At 42.4% G+C, this 26,910-nt stretch overlaps 1 protein-coding gene across 1 annotated transcript in view; it reads left to right on the top strand.

Annotated features, from left to right (window-relative positions):
• The first annotated feature begins 14,155 nt into the window (after positions 1 to 14,155).
• The window catches only part of LOC112216435 (AMP deaminase 2), a 42,925-nt gene continuing 30,170 nt past the window's right edge, over positions 14,156 to 26,910 (top strand). The window contains exon 1 of the mRNA XM_042299775.1: positions 14,156 to 14,613. Coding sequence (XP_042155709.1) covers positions 14,508 to 14,613 — 106 coding nt within the window. The 5' untranslated portion in view covers positions 14,156 to 14,507. The remainder of the gene's footprint in view (positions 14,614 to 26,910) is intronic.

Below are 26,910 nucleotides of genomic sequence, written 5' to 3' on the forward strand. Positions count from 1 at the left end.
CACAACACTACATAGAGAGACATCACAGCACTACATAGAGACATCACATCACTACATAGAGAGACATCACAGCACTACATAGAGACATCACAACACTACATAGAGAGACATCACAACACTACATAGAGAGACATCACAACACTACATAGAGAGACATCACATCACTACATAGAGAGACATCACATCACTACATAGAGAGACATCACAACACTACATAGAGAGACATCACAACACTACATAGAGAGACATCACAACACTACATAGAGAGACATCACAACACTACACAGAGAGACATCACAACACTACATAGAGACATCACAACACTACATAGAGACATCACAACACTACATAGAGACATCACAACACTACATAGAGACATCACAACACTACATAGAGACATCACAACACTACATAGAGAGAGACATCACAACACTACACAGAGAGACATCACAACACTACATAGAGAGACATCACAACATAGAGAGACATCACAACACTACATAGAGAGACATCACAACACTACATAGAGAGACATCACAACATAGAGAGACATCACAACACTACATAGAGAGACCTGTATGTCCTTTGAAGCCGTTTAGCTCTGCCTGTTTTATTATGCTCCACCTGTTTTATTTTAAAAAATATATATATATATATAACCTTTATTTAACGAGGCAAGTCAGTTAAGAACAAATTCTTATTGACAATGACGGCCTACCAAAAGGCAAAAGGCCTCGTGCGGGATTGGGGCTGGGATTAAAAATAAAAATAAATTGAAAAACAATATAGGACAAAACATACATCACGACAAGAGAGACATCACAGCACTACATAGAGACATCACATCACTACATAGAGAGACATCACAACACTACATAGAGACATCACAACACTACATAGAGAGACATCACAACACTACATAGAGACATCACAACACTACATAGAGAGACATCACATCATAGAGAGACATCACATCACTACATAGAGAGACATCACAACACTACATAGAGAGACATCACAACACTACATAGAGACATCACATCACTACATAGAGAGACATCACAACACTACATAGAGACATCACAACACTACATAGAGAGACATCACAACACTACATAGAGAGACATCACATCACTACATAGAGAGACATCACATCACTACATAGAGAGACATCACATCACTACATAGAGAGACATCACAACACTACATAGAGAGACATCACAACACTACACAGAGAGACACCACATCACTACACAGAGAGACATCACAACACTACACAGAGAGACATCACAACACTACATAGAGACATCACAACACTACATAGAGAGACATCACAACACTACATAGAGAGACATCACAACACTACATAGAGAGACATCACAGCACTACATAGACATCACATCACTACATAGAGAGACATCACAACACTACATAGAGACATCACAACACTACATAGAGAGACATCACAACACTACATAGAGACATCACAACACTACATAGAGAGACATCACAGCACTACATAGAGACATCACATCACTACATAGAGAGACATCACAGCACTACATAGAGACATCACATCACTACATAGAGAGACATCACAACACTACATAGAGACATCACAACACTACATAGAGAGACATCACAACACTACACAGAGAGACACCACATCACTACACAGAGAGACATCACAACACTACACAGAGAGACATCACAACACTACATAGAGACATCACAACACTACATAGAGAGACATCACAACACTACATAGAGAGACATCACAACATAGAGAGACATCACAACACTACATAGAGAGACATCACAACACTACATAGAGACATCACAACACTACATAGAGACATCACAACACTACATAGAGACATCACAACACTACATAGAGACATCACAACACTACATAGAGAGACATCACATCACTACATAGAGAGAGACATCACAACACTACACAGAGAGACATCACAACACTACATAGAGAGACATCACAACATAGAGAGACATCACAACACTACATAGAGAGACATCACAACATAGAGAGACATCACAACACTACATGAGAGACATCACAACACTACATAGAGAGACATCACAACACTACATAGAGAGACATCACAACACTACATAGAGAGACATCACAACACTACATAGAGACATCACAACACTACATAGAGACATCACAACACTACATAGAGAGACATCACAACACTACATAGAGACATCACAACACTACATAGAGAGACATCACATCACTACATAGAGAGAGACATCACAACACTACACAGAGAGACATCACAACACTACATAGAGAGACATCACAACATAGAGAGACATCACAACACTACATAGAGAGACATCACAACACTACATAGAGAGACATCACAACATAGAGAGACATCACAACACTACATAGAGAGACATCACAACACTACATAGAGAGACCTGTATGTCCTTTGAAGCCGTTTAGCTCTGCCTGTTTTATTATGCTCCACCTGTTTTATTTTAAAAAATATATATATATATATAACCTTTATTTAACGAGGCAAGTCAGTTAAGAACAAATTCTTATTGACAATGACGGCCTACCAAAAGGCAAAAGGCCTCCTGTCAGGGACGGGTGCCTGGGATTATTAAAAATACAAATAAATTAAATAAAAATATAGGACAAAAGAGACAACACAACACTACATAAAGAGAGAAGACAACAATGTAGCAAGGCAGCAACACATGACAACACAGCATGGTAGCAACACAACATGGCAGAAGCACAACATGGTAGCAGCACAAAACAGGGTACAAACATTGTTGGGCACAGACAACAGCACAAAGGGCAAGAAGGTAGAGACAACAATACATCATGCAAAGCAGCCACAACTGTCAGTAAGAGTATCCATGATGGAGTTTTTGAATGAAGAGATGGAGGTAAAACTGTTTGTTGCAGCTCGTTCCAGTCGCTAGTTGCAGCAAACTGAAAAGAGGAGCGACCCCGGGATGTGTGCGCTTTGGGGACCTTTAACCACATGTGACTGGCAGAACGGGTGTTGTATGTGGACGATGAGGGCTGTAGTAGATATCTCAGATAGGGGGAGTGAGGCCTAAGAGGGTTTTATAAATAAGCATCAACCAGTGGGTCTTGCAACGGGTATACAGAGATGACCAGTTTACAGAGGAGTATAGAGTGCAGTGATGTGTCCCTCTGGGATATGTGGGACGCTAGCGTTCCACCTGACCAAAAGCCAGGGAAAATGCAGAGCGCCAAATTCAAATAAATTAATATAAAAACCAGACTTCCATTAAATCACACAGACAGCAAATTAAAGCTACACTTGTTGTGCATCCAGCCAACATGTCAGATTTCAAAAAGGCTTTTCGGTGAAAGCAAACTATGCTATTATCTGAGGATAGCACCTCCGTAAACAAAGAGAGAAAAGCGTATTTCAACCCTGCAGGCGTGACACAAAACGTAGAAATAAAAATATAATTCATGCCTTACCTTTGACGAGCTTCTTTTGTTGGCACTCCAATATGTCCCATAAACATCACAAATGGTCCTTTTGTTCGAATAATTCCATCTAAATATATCCAAAATGTCCATTTATTTGGTGCGTTTCATCCAGAATAACATCGGTTCCAACTTGCGTAACGTGACTACAAAATATCTGTTACCTGTAAACTTTGCCAAAACATTTGAAACTACTTTTGTAATACAACCTAAGTTTTTTTAAACGTAAATAATCAATGAAATTGAAGACTGGATGATCTGTGTTCAATACAGGAGGAAAACAAACTGGAGCTAGCTTTCTGGTCACGCTCCTCTATCTAATGGTACACTTCAAGTGACCCTCATTCAAGATGGCCGTACTTCTTCATTACACAAAGGAATAACCTCAACCAATTTCTAAAGACTGTTGACATCCAGTGGAAGCGATAGGAACTGCAAGAAGGTCCCTTAGAAATCTGGATTCCCATTGAAAAGTGAGTGACCTCAAAATACTACCCCCTGTCACCAAGAAGTTGTTAAAGGAGCATCGGTGACAAATCGTGTAAATATTATTCAAAGTGGCGTTGTTGTTCAAAGTGTCCCAGCTTTGATGCACCTGTACTGACCTCGCCTTCTGGATGATAACGGGGTGAACAGGCAGTGGCTCGGGTGGTTGTTGTCCTTGATGATATTTTTGGCCTTCCTGTGACATCGGGTGGTGTAGGTGTCCTGGAGGGCAGGTAGTTTGTCCCCGGTGATGCGTTGTGCAGACCTCACTACCCAAGAAGTTGTTTAAGGAGCATCGGTGACAAATCTGATGGCCGAGTGGTAAAGAACGAATCAAATCACATTTTATTTGTCACATACACATGGTTAGCAGATGTTAATGTGAGTGTATCGAAATGCTTGTGCTTCTAGTTCCGACCATGCAGTAATATCTAACAAGTAATCCAACAATTTCACAACAACTACCTTATACACAAGTGTAAAGGAATGAATAAGAATATGTACATATAAATATATGGATGAGCGATGGCCGAACGGCATAGGCAAGATGCAGTTGATGGTATAGAGTACATATGAGATGAGTTGTATAAATATTATTCAAAGTGGCGTTGTTCAAAGTGGCTAGTGATACATTGATTACATCCAATTTTCTATTATTAAAGTGGCTAGAGATGAGTCAGTATGTTGGCAGCAGCCACTCAATGATAGTGATGGCTGTTTAACAGTCTGATAGCCTTGAGATAGAAGCTGTTTTGTCTCTCTGTCCCAGCTTTGATGCACCTGTACTGACCTCGCCTTCTGGATGATAGCGGGGTGAACAGGCATTGGCTCGGGTGGTTGCTGTCCTTGATTCACTTTTTTGGCCTTCCTGTGACATCGGGTGGTGTAGGTGTCCTGGAGGGCAGGTAGTTTGCCCCGGTGATGCATTGTGCAGACCTCACTACCCTCTGGAGAGCCTTACGGTTGTGGGCGGAGCAGTTGCCGTACCAGGCGGTGAACATCTAGCCGCTCGAGAGCACCCTTACCTGCCGATCTATAAATTACGTCTTCATAATCTAGCATGGGCAGGATGGTCATCTGGATCAAATCAAATCAAACTTTATTTGTCACATTCGCCAAATACAACAAGTTCCCACAAATAAATGCTTACTTACAAGCCCAGCAGTGCAGTTCAGAAAATATTTAAAAAATAAACTAAAGTAAAAAAAATATTAAAAGTAACACAACAACGTAACAGTAACGAGGCTGTATTACAGAGGGAACCGGTCAGTGTGCAGGGGTACAGGTTAGAGGTAATTTGTACATGTAGGTAGGGGTAAAGCGACTATGCATAAATAATAAACAGCGAGTAACAGCAGTGTACAAGACAAATGGAGGAAGGGGGTCGATGTAAATATTCCAGTGGCCATTTGATTAATTGTTCAGCAGTCTTATGGCTTGGGGGTAGAAGCTGATAAGGAGTCTTTTGGTCCTAGAATTGGCACTCCGGTACCGCTTGCCGTGCGGTAGCAGAGATACAGGTCTTTGACTTGGGTGACTGGAGTCTCTGACAACTTTTAGGGCCTTCCTCTGACATCGCCTGATCTATAGGTCCTGGATGTCAGGAAGCTTGACCCCAGTGATGTACGGAGCCGTACGCATTACCCTCTGTAACGCCATATGGTCGGATGCAGAACAGAACTTTTTGAGTCTTTTCAGAGGAGGAAAAGTTTTGTCATTCCCTCTTCACGACTGTCTTGGTGTGTTTGGACCATGATAGATCGTTGGTGATGTGGACACCGAGGAACTTGAAACTCTCGACTGGCTCTGCTCCAGCCCCACTGATGTTAATGGGGATGTGTTCGGCCCGCCTTTCCCCATAGTCCACGATCAGCTCCTTTGTCTTGCTCACATTGAGGTAGAGGTTGTTGTCCTGACACCACACTGCCAGTTCTCTGACTTCCTCCCTATAGGCCATCTCATCGTTGTTGGTGATCAGGCCTGCCACTGTTGTGTCGTGTGCAAACTTAATTATGGTGTTGGAGTCGTGTTTGGCCACGCAGTCGTGGGTGAACAGGGAGTATAGGAGGGGACACACCCCTGATGGGCCCTAGTGTTGAGGATCAGCGTGGAAGATGCGTTGTTGACTACCTTACCACCTGGGGCGGCCCGTCAGGAAGTCCAAGATCCAGTTGCAGAGGGGGGTGTTTAGTCCCAGGGTCCTTAGCTCAATGATGAGCTTCATGGGCACTATGGTGTTGAACGCTGAGCTGTAGTCAATGAACAGCATTCTCACATAGGTGTTCCTTTTGTCCAGGTGGGAAAGGGCAGTGTGGAGTGCGATTGCAATCGCGTCATCTGTGGATCTGTTGGGGCAGTATGCGAATTGGAGTGGGTCTAGTGTATCCGGGAGAAATCAGGGTTAGTTTGGCAGCTGGTGTGTAAGAGGCGTGATTATGATAGAGGGAACCAAGTCTAGATTTAACTTTAGCCTGCAGCTTTGATGTGTGATGAGAGAAGGACAGTGTACCATCTAGCCATACTCTCAAGTACTTGTATGAGTTGACTACAAGCTCTAAATTCTCAGGGAAGTAATCACAGCTGTGGGGAGAGGGGCATTCATCTTACCAAACCACATGACCTTTGTTTTGGAGGTGTTCAGAACAAGGTTAAGTTAAGGGCAGAGAAAGCTTGTTGGACACTAAGAAAGCTTTGTTGTAGAATGTTTAACACAATATCCCGGGAGGGGCCAGTTGAGTAAAAGACTGTATCATCTGCATATAAATGGATGAGAGAGCTTCCTACTGCCTGAGCTATGTTGTTGATGTAAATTGAGAAGAGCGTGGGGCCTAGGACCGAACCTTGGGGTACACCCTTGGAGACAGGCAGTGGCTGAGACCGCAGTTGTTCTGACTTTATACACTGCACTCTTTGAGAGAGGTAGTTAGCAACCCAGGCCAAAAACCCCTCAGAGACACTAATACTTCTTAGCCGGCCCACAATGGAATGGTCTACCGTATCAAAAGCTTTGGCCAAGTCAATAAAAAAAGCAGCACAATATTGCTTAGAATCAAGTGCAATAGTGACATCATTGAGGACCTTTAAGTTTGCAGTGACACATCCATAACCTGAGCTGAAACCAGATTGCATACCAGAGTGAATACTATAGACATCAAGAAAGCCAGTCAGTTGATTATTGACACATTTTTCCAACACTTTTGGTAAACAGGGCAAAAAAGAAATAGGCCTATAACAGTTAGGATCAGATTGATCTCCCCCTTTAAATAAAGGACTAACCGTGGCTGCCTTCCAAGCAATGGAACCTCGCCAAAGAGGAGAGACGGGTTAAAAAGGTCAGAGAGAGGCTTGGTGATTGTAGGGGCAGCAACCTTAAAGAAGAAAGGGTCTAAACCATCTGACCCAGATGTTTTTTTGGGGTCAAGTTTAAGGAGCTCCTTTAGCACCTCAGACTCAGTGACCGTCTGCAGGGAGAAACTTTGTAGCGGGGCAAGGGGAAAAGAGGGAGGAGCATCAGGGCTAGTCGCATTAGAAGGTGTGGGAGATGAGGAGGTGTTGGACAGGCATGGAGGCATAGCTGAGTCAAATAGGAATCCTGACTTAATGAAGTGGTGATTAAAGAGCTCAGCCATGTGCTACTTGTCAGTAACAACGAACACCACTGTCCATTGACCGTAACTGACTCTGAGTAACTGTAAGGAATTGTATAATATCTGTACATTATAGGAAGACGCTTGGGTGTGGAAAAGACATACTATGCGTTAACTGTTTCTTAGGAACACCTGTAATTACAAAAGTACAACGCTTGATGTTTTTGCTTTAGCTTGAGACTAAGGATCAGTGGTCGACACGTAACAAGTGCATTAAGAGATCAATTGTACAAGTCATATGCCTGTGTGTTGAACTATGCTGTTGGTAACAGATGGTTAAAGGGAACTAAGCCAGTTTCTTGTTGATGCTATGCTCTAGTCTTACTTCTGCAAGCACATGATAGCAAATAGAGGAAGAAGGATAGGGAAACTAACTGCCAAAAACACAATAAGCTGAACTCTGCCTAGCAGAGACAACTTTGTATTAGTAACTGATAATGATTAGTTTATATGGTATTAAGTTATGGGACATCATCCCTTACTCTCTCTAGCTTGACACATTTGTATTGCTCTTTCTAGTGGCAATTCACTCTCACCAAGTCACTTTTTCTCATCCCCTTGTCTCTCACTGTCACGCCCTGACCATAGATTGCTTTGTATGTTTCTATTTTTTGTTTGGTCAGGGTGTGATGTGGGTGGGCATTCTATGTTTGTATGTCTAGGTTTTGTATTTCTATGTTTTGGCCGGGTATGGTTCTCAATCAGGGACAGCTGTCTCTGTTTCGTTGTCTCTGATTGAGAACCATACTTAGGTAGCCTGTTTTCCCACTGTTAGTTGTGGGTGGTTGCTTTCTGTTTGTGTGTCTGCACCAGACAGAACTGTTTTGGTTCTCTTTGTTGTTTTGCATTTTAGTGTTCAGTTTCGAATAAAAAACATGAACACGGTGCACCTTGGTCCTCACCTTCTTCGACCAACGTCCGTGACCCCCATGAAAATTCTATCTCGTAACACTGAGTCTGCAATTTGACTGAAATTACACAACTGACATTTCAGTTTTAAGTCCATAATAACAACATTCTTTGTTTCATTTCTGACATCTACTGTTGAAAACATACCTCTCAAATGTTTAGTTTCTTCTGGGAGTACAAAAATACAGACATTTGGCTAATCTGCTTGCTCCTGATCTGTTATCTGAAAGCTGTTGTAGACATTAATGGCATCCAAGCCAAGTACTGTGAGAAACGGTGCGACCTTCTGTGCGTCGTCTTTTTCAGCTCGCTGTCAGATAGAGTGTGAAATGCTGCTTGAACCGCTTTTCCATTGTTCTTCAACGTTGTCGTTAAGTTTCAGATCTGTTCTTTAGCTGCTCCATGTCGTTAACCAGCTAAAACAATGATTCCTTGCGCCAATAGTCCTTGCAGTGGTTCTGCCGTGAAGTCTTGGAGCCCCAAAACTTCTCGACTGCAGATATAGCGAAGTCCAGCTTCTTGATGTCCAGACATTTGTGCTATACAATTAATCAGTGTGGCTATAAATACCACAAAATCCACCTTCTTCACAATGAGGGTATCCAGATCACTCAATTGACTTAAAACACTAGCAAATGGTTGCAATGCCTCCACTGCCATATCTTCAACACGGTTGTCTCTTGCCCCTTCGACTCTCTTCACTGCCTCCACGTAAGAGATCCGCTGAGCAGCCTTGACACCTCAACCTCCTTCCCCCTAACAGGGCACTCAAGGAAGTCCGGAGCACGATCAAGTGCAACATTTTCCATTCATTTTCCATTCACAGACTCTTCAATATCATACTTCTCTCATCTGCAAACATTTGACACTTGTCAAAATCTATAGAAACTAGGGCCTGGACTTGTCTACCCACTCACCAAGAAGGAGCTCATTCACCACACACTCATTGACTGAGTGTTATATAAGAGGCCTCCTCATTGTCATAACACAACACTGCAATTCAAATCAAACTGTATTTGTCACATGCTTTGCTGGAAACAACAGGTGTGCGTCTCCCTTGGGTCAACTCCTCAGTTACTTCAGCCACTCAAATGCACCCGTTGTTGTTATTTTGGTGTGCAGGAGGTGTATCTGCGTTGGAGGAGCTGTCAAATCGGTTCAGCGGCTGCTCTTGTTGTGATTGTCACGAAACTTCCTTAAATCACACTCGCATTAGAAGTTCAGGACGAGAAAATGTAGGCTATATAGAAATAAATACTAAATAGAACACACATTCTAGTGTTCCAACTTGTAGCAAGGCTGCATGGGATTTATACTAATGCGACTCGGTGCATCCAATGGCAATGTCCGTGATAAGTATAACGCCGGGAACCGCTTGCTGATTTGACAGCTCCAAGGCAGTTACTGTACACCTCCAACAACATTAATATAGCTGTGCATTATGAGTTAAGGCAGATCAGAATCTAGCCCCTAGTTTTGATTTACATTTGGTTGAGTTGTTAACTTGAATGTGAATTCAACGTGAAATCAACAGAAAGTGTCGCCATGTTATTGGATTTAGGAAGAAAAAAAAAGAAGGAAAATCCCTTATGCCGCATTCACGTGTTAGCCGGGACTAAGTGGAATTGAACTTGTGTCCCACTGGGTAAAAAAAAAAAATGGTGGAATTAACATTGTTCCGACTTGAATTGATGACATTTTGCAAATCCAATCAGTTTCCCAGCATTTTACTTTTTTTTTCAACAAAAAATATGCTTTTTTTTTTTTAAATCAATGTGGGAAACTGATTTGCAAAATGTCATCAACGCAAGTTGGAACAATGTTAATTCCACCATTTTTTTTTAACCCCAGTGGGACACAAGTTCAATTCCCTAGACAGCGGAGACATTTATATTCCAGTCGAATTATTTTTTTATAGAATGTCACTAAATGTTCATCTGAGTCTGTGTCCCAAAATGTAACCCTGTTCCCTATATAATGCAATACTTTATAGGATTTAGGGTGCCCTTCGGGACACAGATGAGAGCTTTTTGGAGGTATTCCATATGTGCTGCCATCTGTATTTCTGTCCGCTGAGGGACTGGACTAAGATGGACTGGACTAAGATGGACTGGACTATATGGGACTAAGATGGACTAAAATGGACTGGACTATATGTGACTAAGATGGACTGGACTAAGATGGACTAAGATGGACTGGACTATATGGGACTAAGATGGACTAAGATGGACTAAGATGGACTGGACTATATGGAACTAAGATGGACTAAGATGGACTGGACTATATGGGACTAAGATGGACTGGACTATATGGGACTAAGATGGACTGAACTATATGGGACTAAGATGGACTGGACTAAGATGGACTGGACTATATGGGACTAAGATGGACTGGACTATATGGGACTAAGAGGGACTGGACTATGCTGTGAATGTTGCTGAAAGCTACTGAACCTGCAATTATATAAACCAATGTAATGTGTCTTTCTGCAGGTTTCTATTCTGACATGAGGCATTTCTGTGTTAATGAGCTAAAGGTTTAAGCTTCCCCATAGACGGAGTGGAATAATCTCTTCTAGATGATAGATCTCTGTAATAACATGCCTGTCTATGCTAGTCTAGTGGGTCATCTACCCTCCACCCTCCCTCGAGAGAGAGATCTTCTAGATGATAGATCTCTGTAATAACATGTCTGTCTATGCTAGTCTAGGGAGTCATCTACCCTCCACCCTCCTCGAGAGAGAGATATTCTAGTCCAGTGACTCAATCTCTCTCTCTCTCTCTCTCTCTCTCTAAATATCTCTCTCTCTCTCTCTCTCTCTCTCTAAATATCTCTCTCCCGCGCTCTCTCTCTCTCTCTCTCTCTCTCTAAATATCTCTCTCTCTCTCTAAATATCTCTCTCTCTCTCTCTCTCTCTCTCTCTCTCTCTCTCTCTCTAAATATCTCTCTCTCTCTCTCTCTAAATCTCTCTCTCTCTCTCTCTCTCTCTCTCTCTCTCTCTCTCTCTCTCTCTCTCTCTCTCTCTCTCTCTCTCTCTCTCTCTCTCTCTAAATATCTCTCTCTCGCTCTCTCTCTCTCTCTCTCTCTCTCTCTCTCTAAATATCTCTCTCTCTCTCTCTCTCTCTCTCTCTCTCTCTCTCTCTCTCTCTCTCTCTCTCTCTCTCTCTCTAAATCTCTCTCTCTCTCTCTCTCTCTCTCTCTCTCTCTCTCTCTCTCTCTCTAAATATCTCTCTCTAAATATCTCTAAATATCTCTCTCTAAATATCTCTCTCTCTCTCTCTCTAAATATCTCTCTCTCTCTCTCTCTCTCTCTCTCTGTCTCTCTCTAAATATCTCTCTCTCTCTCTCTCTCTCTCTCTCTCTCTACCTCTCTCTCTCTCTCTCTCTCTCTCTCTCTCTCTCTCTCTCTCTCTAAATATCTCTCTCTAAATATCTCTAAATATCTCTCTCTCTCTCTCTAAATATCTCTCTCTCTCTCTCTCTAAATATATCTCTCTCTCTCTCTCTCTCTGTCTCTCTCTAAATATCTCTCTCTCTCTCTCTCTCTCTCTCTCTCTCTACCTCTCTCTCTCTCTCTCTCTACTCTCTCTCTCTCTCTCTCTCTCTCTCTCTCTCTACCTCTCTCTGTCTCTCTCTCTCTCTCTCTCTCTACCTCTCTCTGTCTCTCTCTCTCTCTCTACCTCTCTCTGTCTCTCTCTCTCTCTCTCTCTCTCCTCTCTCTCTCTCTCTCTCTCTACCTCTCTCTCTCTCTCTCTCTCTACCTCTCTCTCTCTCCTCTCTCTCTCTCTCTCTCTCTCTACCTCTCTCTCTCTCTCTCTCTCTCTCTCTCTCTCTCTCTCTCTCTCTCTCTCTCTACCTCTCTCTCTCTCTCTCTACCTCTCTCTCTCTCTCTCTCTCTCTCTCTCTTGACCCAGACCCCCTCATTGCTGACAGGTGTATACGATTGAGTACACAGCCGTGCAATCTCCATAGACAAACATTGGAAGTAGAATGGTCGATACTAAAGAGCTCAGTGACTTTCACCGTGGCACCGTGAGAGGATGCCACCTTTCCAACAAGTCAGTTTGTCAAATTTCTGCCCTGCTAGAGTGGCCCCGGTCAAATATAAATCCTGTTATTGTGAAGTGGAAACGTCTCAGAGCAACAACGGCCCAGCCGCGAAGTGGTAGGCCACACAAGCTCACAGAACAGGACCGCCGAGTGCTGAAGCGCGTAGCGTGTAAAAATCATCTGTCCTCGGTTGTAACACTCACTACTAAGTTTCAAACTGCCTCTGGAAGCAACTCAGCACAATAACTGTTAGTCGGAAGCTTCATGAAATGGGTTTCCATGGCTGAGCAGCCGCACACAAGCCGAAGATCACCATGTGCAATGCCAAGCGTCGGCTGGAGTGGTGTAAACTTGGCAGTAGCTCGTTGCCATTGGACTCTGGAGCAGTGGAAACGCGTTCTCTGGCATGATGAATCATGCTTCACCATCTGGCAGTCCAACAGACAAATCTGTGATTGGTGGATGCCAGAAGAACGCTACTTGCGGAGGAGAAATAATGGTCTGTGGCTGTTTTTCAGGGTTTGGTCTGGGCCCCTTATTTCCAGTGAAGGGAAATCCTAATGCTACAGCATAGAATGACAATCTAGACGATTCTGTGCTTGTTTGTGGCAACAGTTTGGCAAAGGCCCTTTCCTGTTTCAGCATGACAATGCCCCCATGCACAAAGTGAGGTCCGTGCAGAAATGATTTGTTGAGATCGGTGTGGAAGAACTTGACTGGCCTGCACAGAGCCCTGACCTCAACTCCATAGAATGAAATGGAATGCTGACTGCGAGCCAGGCCTAATCACCCAACATCAGTACCCAACCTCACTAATGCTCTTGTGGCTGAATGGAAGCAAGTCTACGCAGCAATGTTCCATCATCTAGTGGAAAGCCTTCCCAGAAGAGTGGCTGTTATAGCAGCAAAGGGGGACCAACTCAATTTCTTTCTTAGGTTTTTGCATTCTCCATCAAACCAACCAGTTGTTTTGCTGTGATCTGATAGGTGTGTCAGTGGGCTGACTGTGATCTGATAGGTGTGTCAGTGGGCTGACTGTGATCTAATAGGTGTGTCAGTGGGCTGACTGTGATCTGATAGGTGTGTCAGTGGGCTGACTGTGATCTGATAGGTGTGTCAGTGGGCTGTCTGTGATCTGATAGGTGTGTCAGTGGGCTGACTGTGATCTGATAGGTGTGTCAGTGGGCTGACTGTGAACGCACTAAAAGACTCTGGGTTGAGGTCAGTGATAAAGTAGTCTACCGTACTATTCCCAAGGGATGAGCTCTCGCTTTTTCAATCTCTCTCTCTCTTTTTCAATCTCTCTCTCTCTCACTCTCTCTCTCTCCTCTCACTTCCTCTCTCTCTCTTTCCCCCCTCTCTCTCTCTCTGTCTCTCTCTCTCTACCTCTCTCTCTACCTCTCTCTCTCTCTCTACCTCTCTCTCTACCTCTCTCTCTCTCTACCTCTCTCTCTCTACCTCTCTCTCTCTCTCTCTCTACCTCTTTCTCTCTCTCTCTCTGTCTGCCTAAAGGACCTTTAGTTAACTGATATTATCAGTCAGTCCTCCGTGACCACTTCTCCTTTTGCACATGACAGGGTTGTAGTTGCCAGGGCAACAGAACAGTACAGAGCAGAATGGATCTGGCTGGAGGACTGACTGTGTTGTGTGTAGCGTTGAGTAGCTCTGTCACGCCCCAGCAGCACTGTCAACATTGCATTCAGGGAAGACACACACACAGCAGAAACCCCCCGGCTCTCTGCCTCTCTCAGCATCTGTGCTACTTCTCTCGCTCTTGCTCTCTCTCTCTCTACTTCTCCCTCTTACTCGTGGCTCCCTAAATCTCCCTCTACAGTCTACTCCAGCTCCGCCGTGCTGCTTATAGTGTTTTCTTTCTCCAGTCTTGACTTAACCAGCCAGGGAAGATGTCCTCCAACCCGTCCCCAGGAGCAGAGTCTGGACCTGGGGCCAAACCCAAACCCCAGTCCCCCTTGAGGAAGAGGGGTAGCCTGCAGTACTCAACCAGCCCAGGTAAGGAGAGGGACTAGGGGATGAAGGGATGGGGATAGAGGGGTAGGGGGTAGTTTATATACCATGTTATCTGTGACTGAGTGTGTGCTGAGTATGTATGACTGATGCAGTATGAAATCTATTCTTTTTCATTTAACCTTTATTTATACAGGTTATTCTCATTGAGATGAAATCTATTTTACAAGAGGGACCTGCTACTTATGTTAGTGATGCTACCGATGCAGACAGATGCACATGTTGTCACGGGATGAGTTATTCTGTTCTATAACTGGGATCATGTTTACATCGAAGCATTCAGTCCATGTGGTAGGTGTAGGGAATATGATGAATGAAGACGGAGACAGTCAGCATGAGCGATGTTTGTCCTTGACTAGTTTGGGGAGCTAGAGACCTGTTGATCGAGGGGAATTGTTTTTAGTATCCCAAAAGAAGCACTCGTTGATTTTTGGCATGCCCTTTCTTTGGGCAAATTGTTTTTGCTCGATGGTTGTTGAAAAGTAAATATAGAACTACCAGGAAACACTCTGAGTGATCCACTGCAGTAAAAAATGTAAAACACCCATAAGCATATTAGACCTTATTAATTCATACCCATAGGCCTATATGTCCCTGAATGTAAGTTATTATTGAGCCATTATACAATACATAGCCTACCACATAATAACAATGGCAGAAAAACATAAAACAAAACGCAATTAAGATGTCTTTGGTACATAGTTGGTCTAGCCTATAATCCAAAATTAAACACATTTGAGTAATTGCCTTTAAGTGTAGACTGTATTATAATGCACACTGGGTGGACTGGTTACCTTATGCTACACTCAAACATGTATTGCCAGCAGCATACCATCCTGCGTACCACTGCTGGCTTGCTTCTGAAGCTAAGCAGGGTTGGTCCTGGTCAGTCCTTGGATGGGAGACCAGATGCTGCTGGAAGTGGTGTTGGAGGGCCAGTATCTTTCCACTGGTCTAAAAAATGCCCCAGGGCAGTGATTGGGGACATTGCCCTGTGTAGGGTGCAGTCTCTCGGATGGGATGTTAAACAGGTGTCCTGACTCTCTGAGGTCATTAAAGATCCCATTGCACTTATTGTAAGAGTAGGGGTGTTAACCCCAGTGTCCTGGCTAAATTCCCAATCTGGCCCTCAAACCATCACGGTCACCTAATAATCCCCAGTATACAATTGGCTCATTCATCCCCCTCCTCTCCCCTGTAACTATTCCCCAGGTCTTTGCTGCAAATGAGAACGTGTTCTCAGTCAACTTACCTGGTAAAATAACGGAAAAATTAAATTTTTTAATTTAATTTTAAATTTAAAAAATATATATATATTTATCCGTGAGTCAGGGGGAGAACGTAAAGGTCTAGGCGATGCTGTTGGTTCATTGATGCGCAGGGCGGTTTACAGAGTTAACTTACAATTATAGTGAATTTGTATTTGATTTTAAATAGCCTAGTAAACAAGAATTGGTTATATTTAGGAAGTAGTAGGTGGCTGACAGAGGAGTAGGAAGTCGTAGGTAGCTGAAAGAGGAGTAGGAAGTAGTAGGTAGCTGACAGAGGAGTCACTCACCTTTATGGCCGAATTCTATACACGTATCTTTGAATTAGCTTAATTGATTAAAACAAAGCTATATTTTCATGATATTCAGCATATTAATGGTTAACACTGTGTGGGCCTGTGTCTCTCCAGTCCCAGACACACAGACAAACTGTGTTATGAACCCCCAGCCCAGTAGACAACAAAGTATCAGATGTCAAAACACCACACCTGTTCGATTATTGAAATGATGTCATCTGTTCACATAACATGTCATTTAAATAAACAAGTTCATCGTACAAAAAAAAAAGAAGCAGAGCATGTACTTCTATGCAGGAATATATATCCACTTCAAATGATCATACTAGAAAAATCTATTTCCTCTCTCATAAAGGCCTTCATTTGATTTAAGAAAACACATTGAAACACAGAAATCAGATCAGTGCGAAACAAACCCTCCAGACATGGAAAAAAAACAAGGCAAAGAATGTGTTCCAAATGGCACCCTATTCTCTAACAAGTGTCCCAAATGGCACCCTATTACCTAGTGTCCCAAATGGCACCCTATTCTCTACTTAGTGTCCCAAAGGGCACCGTATTCTGACATATAGTGCACTACTGTTGGACCAGGGCTCAATACATAGGGCATTTGGGACACACTGCACCACAATTGTCTCTGATTATCTGCAGAGATGTCAGCTGATAACACTTATTACTGTAATCACACTGCAGTACGTGTCAGACTGTCTGGGACACACAGTTACTGAATCAGTGACGTGTAGGCAGTAACTCATGTTTTTTTGGTCAATGATTTTTATGGATTTTAGTCTAAAAGTCCCCAAATGTGCTAAAGAGGCTTCGATAGCTCTGGTCGATCTGTGGCGTACCATCCTATCCATTCAAATCGCTGACAGGTGTGGCCATTAATGACCCCATTCCCTGTTGATGGACAGTGGTAGTAGGCACTGGCATCAAGGTTGATACTAGCTTCGAAGTCCTTGCATTGAGCAGATTTAATATTTTGCGAATGCGTATTGCCTTTAAAAGGCTTGAACATGTTGTGTGGGGAAAAAGCTTGCTTATTTGGGCATCCTACATACTTTGGCGCGGATCCCTTGAACTGAGTAAGGAAGCTAGCCAGTGGGCAAAGACAACCTGACAAAATGGACACAATAAAGCGCGTCAGATTATTATCTATTTCTTTCACAAAAGTTCTGCACCTATATGTTTTTACAGACACAGTATGTTTTACATTCGTTGTTATTAGTCTCACTATCTTGTTGTTATTAGTGCCACCCTTCAGCTCCATTCAACCCCTCCCATCTATCTCTTAACAACGTCCATGTATTGTTAACTGTGCCGTGATGTTTCACAAAAGTACTGAACCTTTTCTATTCTGATAGTTTCTACAGATTGTGAATTAAAGATAAACATTTTTGCTGAAAGTATTATTATATTATTGATCGATTGACTTTTCAGATCACCCAGTATTGCTATCTGCAGAGTTAGCGCCAGGTAAATGTTGCAATTCTTCAGCCATTCCTGAACCTGTGACCAAAAACAAGCTACATATGGACAGGTTGTATGGAAAGTTGCATCCCCCATATATAGAACATTCTATTGGTTGCAAGAATTTTGTATAATAATTTAAATTGAAAAATTCTATCTTTTGAATCCGGCGTCATTTTGCGTATCTGTTCATAAACCATGTGCCACGGTACATCGAAAATCACAGATGTCAAAACACACCCTCTCTTCCCAACAATTTTTCAATCAATATACCACAGTTGTACATTTTTTGGTCCTTAAATTAAACGGGTATACTTTTTAATTTATCACAATTTTCTTTAACCAATTGTGGTCTTTTAATGCAGGGCCGACAGACAAGTTCCCTCCAGACTTTTAAAAAAACGAGCCAAAGCTCTCCACTACCGCCCCATCGATGTTAACGGGGCCTGTTCAGCCCTCTTTCTCCTGTAGTCCACGATCAGCTCCTTTTTCTTGCTCACATTGAGGGAGAGGTTGTTGTCCTGGCACCACACTGCCATGTTTCTGACCTCCTCCCTATAGGCCGTCTCATCGTTGTTGGTGATCAGGCTGTTGTGTTGTGTCGTCAGAAAACTTAATGTTGGTTTCGGAGTCGTTCTTGGACACACAGCCGTGGGGTGAACAGGGAGTACAGGAGGTGACTAAGCAAGCACCCCTGAGGGGTGTTAAAGTAATTATCTCTGATTCATGCCCTTTATTTCAATGCATTATGTGGATTCATCCGTTATTTAATTTCTGTCTTTATTTTCATTTGCTGGTCTGCTGTTTAGAGAGCTTTGTTTTTCATGTCGACATTTGGTTTATCAAGCTAGAAGTTTTGATGAGAAGTTTTCCAGTCATTTGATTGTTGATATCGAAAAACTTTGAACAATATTATTTATTTATTATGGGGCAGCAGCGTAGCCTAGTGGTTAGAGTGTTGGACTAGTATCCAAAAGGTTGCAAGTTCAAATCCCCAAGCTGACAAGGTACAAATCTGTCGTTCTGCCCCTGAACAGGCAGTTAACCCACTGTTCCTAGGCCGTCATTGAAAATAAGAATTTGTTCTTAACTGACTTGCCTGGTTAAAGAAAGGTTAAAAAATATATATATATGTGTGTGTGTAATAATATTTGACACCATAATAATATTGTGTGTGTGCGGTGCATTGGAAGAATTGTAAATCCATTGTGAAAGGAAATTCATTGCAAACTATTTGGATGAAATGCGTACATATATTGGTATTTTAACACCCAGATTAGTTGTAACTGTGGATGCTACATCTATGGCTGAGCTGAGTTGATCAGTGTGTCATTGTATCTGATGCTATGAAATATGCAGACCATCGGAGGCTATCGTTTTGTATCTTGGTTACGTTGATATTTAGTCTCGTTTGATAAACTTTTTTTTAGTCGATTTCAGAACAGCCTATCTCAATCTGACTGTTGGAGTTATCTGTTGTATGGTTAACTGGGCCTTCGTGAAGGTATTTGTGAGTGATAACTAAATGTTCTAACTGAAATGTTTTCCAGATTTGAATTAAAGATGAATCAGAGAGGTTCAGAGAAAGGGGCGCTATTATATTATTGACATTGACGTTTCATTATACCCACCCACTGACCTCACTGCATGTCACTGACAGTGTTACACACACACACAAATGTTGCACACACAGCTTTTAGGAGCTCCCATGAGTCCCATCTCATATCTGTGACGAAAGAGTTCAGAGTTGTACTAGGTCTAAGATCAGAATGTGATTATTGGTTGGTCGGGAGGCAAGACAGCACAATCTGACATACGATCAGGCTAGCAGAGCTGTGGTCTGAAAATTTAAGGAGACTCCTATCTTTTGATGACTGTTCAGAGATCTGTCTGACAATTTCCATCTAAATTAGAGATAGAACACGGTATCATCCACTCTTCCCAAAATGTCTTTGGATTGAATGAGGCAACAGGTTGTACATTTTTTGTGGTAGGTAGTGTAAATGGGTGAACTGTTAGGATGAATAATAACTTTAAGCAGTGAAACCTGGTATGAGAGAGATAAAAAAAAAGTTGCCTCATTCAATCCAAAGACATTTTCCACACTGAGTGGATGATGAAATTGTTCTCTAATTCTAATCTCTAATTTAGATGGAAATTGTCTTTGGAATGAGACACTTCATAGGTGGTTGCTGTTTATAGATAATGGTACAAGAAACTCATCAGTTGAAGTACCAGGAAAGGAGGCTTGGCTGGCTGGCTGGCTGGCTGGCTGGCTGGCTGGCTGGCTGGCTGGCTGGCTGGCTGGCTGGCTGGCTGGCTGGCTGGCTGGCAGACAGACAGACAGACAGACAGATGTCATTATGTTATTTATTTTTCTTTATTTTGGGGGTGTTAAAGTAATTATCTCTGATTCATGCCCTTTATTTCAATGCATTATGTGGATTCATCCGTTATTTAATTTCTGTCTTTATTTTCATTTGCTGGTCTGCTGTTTAGAGAGCTTTGTTTTTCATGTCGACATTTGGTTTATCAAGCTAGAAGTTTTGATGAGAAGTTTTCCAGTCATTTGATTGTTGATATCGAAAAACTTTGAACAATATTATTTATTTATTATGGGGCAGCAGCGTAGCCTAGTGGTTAGAGTGTTGGACTAGTATCCAAAAGGTTGCAAGTTCAAATCCCCAAGCTGACAAGGTACAAATCTGTCGTTCTGCCCCTGAACAGGCAGTTAACCCACTGTTCCTAGGCCGTCATTGAAAATAAGAATTTGTTCTTAACTGACTTGCCTAGTTAAAGAAAGGTTAAAAAAAAATATATATATATATATATATATGTGTGTGTGTGTAATAATATTTGACACCATAATAATATTGTGTGTGTGTGTGTGTGTGCGGTGCATTGGAAGAATTGTAAATCCATTGTGAAAGGAAATTCATTGCAAACTATTTGGATGAAATGCGTACATATATTGGTATTTTAACACCCAGATTAGTTGTAACTGTGGATGCTACATCTATGGCTGAGCTGAGTTGATCAGTGTGTCATTGTATCTGATGCTATGAAATATGCGGCCATCGGAGGCTATCGTTTGTGTATCTTGGTTACGTTGATATTTAGGACTACGTTTGATAAACTTTTTTTTTGTCGATTTCGATGAACAGCCTATCTCAATCTGACTGTTGGAGTTATCTGTTGTATGGTTAACTGGGCCTTCGTCAAGGTATTTGTGAGTGATAACTAAATGTACTCAACTGAAATGCGTCTTCCGCATTTAACACAACCTCCCTGAATCAGAGAGGTTCAGAGAGGGGGGGGGGGCGCTGCTTTAATCGACATTCACGTCTTCGGTGCCCATTATACCCACCCACTGACCTCACTGCATGTCACTGACACACACACACACACGCACACACACACACACACAGAGCTTTTAGGAGCTCCCATGAGTCCCATCTCATATCTGTGACGAAAGAGTTCAGAGTTGTACTAGGTCTAAGATCAGAATGTGATTATTGGTTGGTCGGGAGGCAAGACAGCACAATCTGACATACGATCAGGCTAGCAGAGCTGTGGTCTGAAAAGGAAGGAGACTCCCTTTTAGATGACTGTTCAGAGATCTGTCTGACAATTTCCATCTAAATTAGAGATAGAACAATTGTATCATCCACTCAGTGTGGAAAATGTCTTTGGATTGAATGAGGCAACAGGTTTTTTTTTATCTCTCTCATACCAGGTTTCACTGCTTAAACCGTTATTATTCATCCTAACAGTTCACCCATTTCACACTACCTACCACATTTCTTCCAATTCCAACCTGTTGCCTCATTCAATCCAAAGACATTTTCCACACTGAGTGGATGATGAAATTGTTCTATCTCTAATTTAGATGGAAATTGTCTTTGGAATGAGACACTTCATAGGTGGTTGCTGTTTATAGATAATGGTACAAGAAACTCATCAGTTGAAGTACCAGGAAAGGAGGCTTGGCTGGCTGGCTGGCTGGCAGACAGACAGACAGACAGACAGATGTCATTATGTTATTTATTTTTCTTTATTTTGGGAAAAAATAGAAGAGGTAGAGTAGGAAAATTAATCTTTATTTCTCACTCTGTTTTGTTTTGATAATATAAGGGCATAGGGCGAGACCCACATGCAGACACAGGAGACAGATGGTTCGAGTCACTGATATTTATTAGTATCCAAGGAGCGGGCAAGAGAATGGTCGTGGACAGGCAAAAAGATCATAACAAGGTCAGAGTCCAGAAGGTACAGAGTGGCAGGCAGGCTTGAGATCAGGGCAGGCAGGTTCAGAGTCAAGGCAGGCAGGTTCAGAGTCAAGGCAGGCAGGTTCAGAGTCAAGGCAGGCAGGTTCAGAGTCAAGGCAGGCAGGTTCAGAGTCAAGGCAGGCAGGTTCAGAGTCAAGGCAGGCAGGTTCAGAGTCAAGGCAGGCAAGGGTCAACTGGGAGGACCAGCAAAAAACAACGAAAAGGAAAAAGCAGGAGCATGGAGTAACACGCTGGTTGACTTGACAAAACAAGACAAACTGACACAGACAGAAAACACAGGTATAAATACCCAGGGGATAATGGGGAAGATGGGTGACACCAGGAGGGGGGTGGAGACAAGCACAGAGACAGGTGAAACAGATTAGGGCGTGACAGAAAAGTCTTCATGTGGTTGGGTTGAGAAGGGGGTTGTGAATAAAATGAGTATTCTTGCTGTTTTTCGAATTGCCACTAGCTGTTTGGGCTTTATACGTATATACACCTGTTCTAAAAGGCCCCAGAGTCTGCAACACCACTAATCAAGGGGCACCACCAACCAAACAGCACCATTTAGACCAAGGAGCTCTCCAAACAGGTCAGGGACAAAGTTGTTGAGAAGTACAAATCTGCCAAGAGAGGACCGCCCACCAAAACTCACAGACTTTGCAAGGAGGGCATTAATCAGAGAGGCAGCAAAGAGACCAAAGATAACCCTGAAGGAGCTGCAAAGCTCCACAGCGGAGATTGGAGTATCTGTCTATAGGACCGCTTTAAGCCGTACACTCCACAGCTGGGCTTTACGGAAGAAAGGCCAGAGAAAAAGCCATTGCTTAAAGAAAAAAATAAGCAAACACGTTTGGTGTTTTGCCAAAAGGCACGTGGGAGACTCCCCAAACATATGGAAGAAGGTACTCTGGTCAGATGAGACTAAAATTGAGCTTTTTGCCCATCAAGGAAAACGCCATGTCTGGCGCAAACCCAACTCTTCTCATCACCCCGAGAACACCATCCCCACAGTGAGGCATGGCAATGTCGGCATCATGCTGTGGGGATGTTTTTCATCGGCAGGGACTTGGAAACTGATCAGAATGGACGGAATGATGGATGGTGCTAAATACGGGGAAATTATTGAGGGAAACCTGTTTCAGTCTTCCAGAGATTTGAGACTGAAACAGAGGTTCACCTTCCAGCAGGACAATGACCCTAAGCATACTGCTAAATCAACACTTGAGTGGTTAAAGGGGAAACATTTAGATGTCTTGTAATGGCCTAGTCAAAGCCCAGACCTCAATCCAATTGAGAATCTGTGGTATGACTTAAAGATTTAAAGATTGCTTTACACCAGCAGATCCCATCCAACTTGAAGGAGCTGGAGCAGTTTTGCCTTGAAGAATGGGAAAAAATCCCAGTGGCTAGATGTGCCAAGCTTGGAGACATACACCAAGAGACTTGCAGCTGTAATTGCTGCAAAAGGTGGCTCTACAAAGTGTTGACTCTGGGGGGGATGAATAGTTATGCACACTCAAGTTTCCAGTTGTTTTGTCTTATTTCTTGTTTGTTTCACAATAAAACAAATTTTGCATCTTCAAAGTGGTAGGCATGTTGTGTAAATCAAATGATACAAACACCTATTTTAATTCCAGGTTGTAAGGCAACAAAATGGGAAAAATGTCAAGGTGGGTGAATACTTTTGCAAGCCACTGTACATGTCTGTATTGTGTTAAATATGGACTATTCCCTTTGTATTTACAAAATATAGTCATTTTTTAAAGGAACAATGCAATTAGGTTGTATGTCTGTCCACAATCTGAAAATAAACTTTGTTCTGAAAAATTATCTAGAGCTGGTTTCCCAGACATGGATCAAGCCTAGTCCTGGACTAGAATGTACTTTCAATGGAGTCTACACTGAGTGTACAAAACATTAGGAACACCAGCTCTTTCCATGACAGACTGACCAGGCAAATCCAGGTGAAAGCTATGAATCCCTTATTGATGTCACTTGTTAAATCCACTTCAATCAGTGTAGATGAAGGTGAAGAGACAGGTTAAAGAAGGATTTTTAAGCCTTGAGACAATTGAGACATGCGTTGTGTGCCATTCAGAGGGTGATTGGGCAAGACAAAATATTTAAGTGCCTTTGAACGGGGTATAGTAGTAGGTTCCAGGCATTCCGGTTTGAGTGTGTCAAGAACTGCTGGGTTTAAAGAAAAAAGAGGACATAGGAGGCTGATATGAATTGTGCAGAGCAACAGAAGGGCTACAGTTAGTCAACTGACAGTCCTGTACAAAATTGATGGCCAAAGACCTATAAAAGAAAGCACAACTCATCGTACCTTGACACGAATGAGGTATGGCAGCCGACGACCTTAAGAGTTCCTTAAGAGTTCCACTTCTTTCAGCAGAAAAACAAGAAACTGCAGTTGCGGCGGGCTGAGGAAAATAAACACTGGACACTAGAGGATTGTAAAACATTGCTTGGTCTGTTGAATCCCGGGTCCCTGCTGTTTCACACTGATGGGAGGACCAGGGTATGGAGAAAACTTCATCAGTACATCTAAGGTGTATGGCTACGGTGTATGTAAACTTCCAACTTCAACTGTCTGTGCTGCATAACGGTATGCATATTGGATTATTCCTTTAACAGCTTTGTAGACAATAGGTGGAGTGTGATGGACACAAATGCAGTCCGATCACATCATGAGCAGTGTCAGACATGATTACAGTGTTAGTCTTCTGTTAACAGCTGTGTAGACAGCAGGTGGAGTGTGATGGACAGGGGCTGCTTCCGACAGGGGCTGCTATTGAAACTGGATCAGCCTCCGAATCAGTCTCATCTTTTAGAGGAGTTTTTCACCACCTTTATAAAAAGCCCTGAAGGGCCATGATGTCAGTTCTGTGAACATTTACTGTTAGATAAAATCATGATCTGTTCAACCTTTTAAAACACATGTCATTACTAACATGACCAGTGTATATATATATATCATAGTTGAAGTGTACCTATGATGAAAATTACAGGCCTCTCTCATCTTTTTAAGTGGGAGAACTTGCACAATTGGTGGCTGACTAAATACTTTTTTGCCCCACTGTATATATATATATATATATATATATATATATATATATATATATATATATATATATATATATATATCTCTTTTAAAAAGGTCAACAATAGCCGCTGTCTAAGAACCATTGGTCTCTCCTGACGTTGTCAAATGTCTGAATGAATTCAGTTCTTGATTGTCTGATTGAAGGAAACGTATTTGCCCTTCAAAATCAGATTAAAATGAATAAATAATAATACTAGTCCTGTATTAGCGGACCAATATAGAGTACCACAGTATGAGTCATAATACCCATAAAACCTAGCGGTCAAACAGGGAAATGGTTCCAATCGTTTTTTTCCACCATTCCGTTTTCCCATAGGGGATTTTAGAAACACTTAGAATAAGACTTGTGCTTCGTGTAGGCTTTACCCTGACGTGACGTTTTGATGACCGCGTAAATGTCTATGGGACAAGGTGACTTTGATCAATATATTCCCCTTTATCACCCTAAATTAAACGCTAATTAGCTGCTAATGTGGCTGCTAAACCTGTCTGTAGAAGAATTCATTAAAACAACAACAAAATACCTAAAAAATAAATAAAATAAAACAACTTTAAAACGAAAGGGAACTTCTTGGCTGGGGGGGGAAAAAAACACATTTGATAAATGTGGGTTTTGACAGTCTTACGTAGGTGTCATAACCAGCCGTAAAATAACGCAATATACGTGTCACAACAGGTGATAAATATATTGGTCATGCCAGTGTTATGGCCATATTATGACGTGGTTATGACAAGCTATGTCAGCTGTTACAACATATTATGGCGTGGTTATGATGTGGTTATGGCGTGGTTATGACGTGGTTATGGCGTGGTTATGGCGTGGTTATGACGTGGTTATGGCGTGGTTATGACGTGTTATGTCAGCTGTTACAACATATTATGGTGTGGTTATGACGTGGTTATGGCATGGTTATGACGTGGTTATGACGTGGTTATGGCGTGGTTATGACGTGGTTATGGCGTGGTTATGACGTGGTTATGGCGTGGTTATGGCGTGGTTATGGCGTGGTTATGGCGTGGTTATGGCGGTTATGGCGTGGTTATGACGTGGTTATGACGTGGTTATGGCGTGGTTATGACGTGGTTATGGCGTGGTTATGACGTGTTATGTCAGCTGTTACAACATATTATGGTGTGGTTATGACGTGGTTATGGCATGGTTATGACGTGTTATGTCAGCTGTTACAACATATTATGGAGTGGTTATGACGTGGTTATGACGTGGTTATGGCGTGGTTATGACGTGGTTATGACGTGGTTATGGCGTGGTTATGACGTGGTTATGGCGTGGTTATGACGTGGTTATGGCGTGGTTATGACGTGTTATGTCAGCTGTTACAACATATTATGGTGTGGTTATGACGTGGTTATGGCATGGTTATGACGTGTTATGTCAGCTGTTACAACATATTATGGAGTGGTTATGACGTGGTTATGACGTGGTTATGGCGTGGTTATGACGTGGTTATGGCGTGGTTATGGCGTGGTTATGGCGTGGTTATGACGTGGTTATGGCGTGGTTATGGCGTGGTTATGGCGTGGTTATGACGTGGTTATGACGTGGTTATGACGTGGTTATGGCGTGGTTATGGCGTGGTTATGATGTGGTTATGGCGTGGTTATGACGCTGGGTGTCAAGTAAAGTGTTACCAGAGATAATGATGACTGCAAATCGTACTACGTTAATCGTGTGTTTGTTTACCTCACGATGTGTCTCTGTGTCGTGAAAATGCACATGTGAAAAATTTGTACTTTTGCATTATCTTATTTCCGGCATAGTATTTACATCAGGAGACCACATCACTGCACTGCAGACGACAGGAGCTCCACCAATGACAGGAGGGGGAAATGAATACACGATGGCC

The sequence above is a fragment of the Oncorhynchus tshawytscha genome, linkage group LG16 (genome assembly GCF_018296145.1).
Source record: "Oncorhynchus tshawytscha isolate Ot180627B linkage group LG16, Otsh_v2.0, whole genome shotgun sequence".
In the NCBI taxonomy this organism is placed as follows: Eukaryota; Metazoa; Chordata; class Actinopteri; order Salmoniformes; family Salmonidae; genus Oncorhynchus; species Oncorhynchus tshawytscha.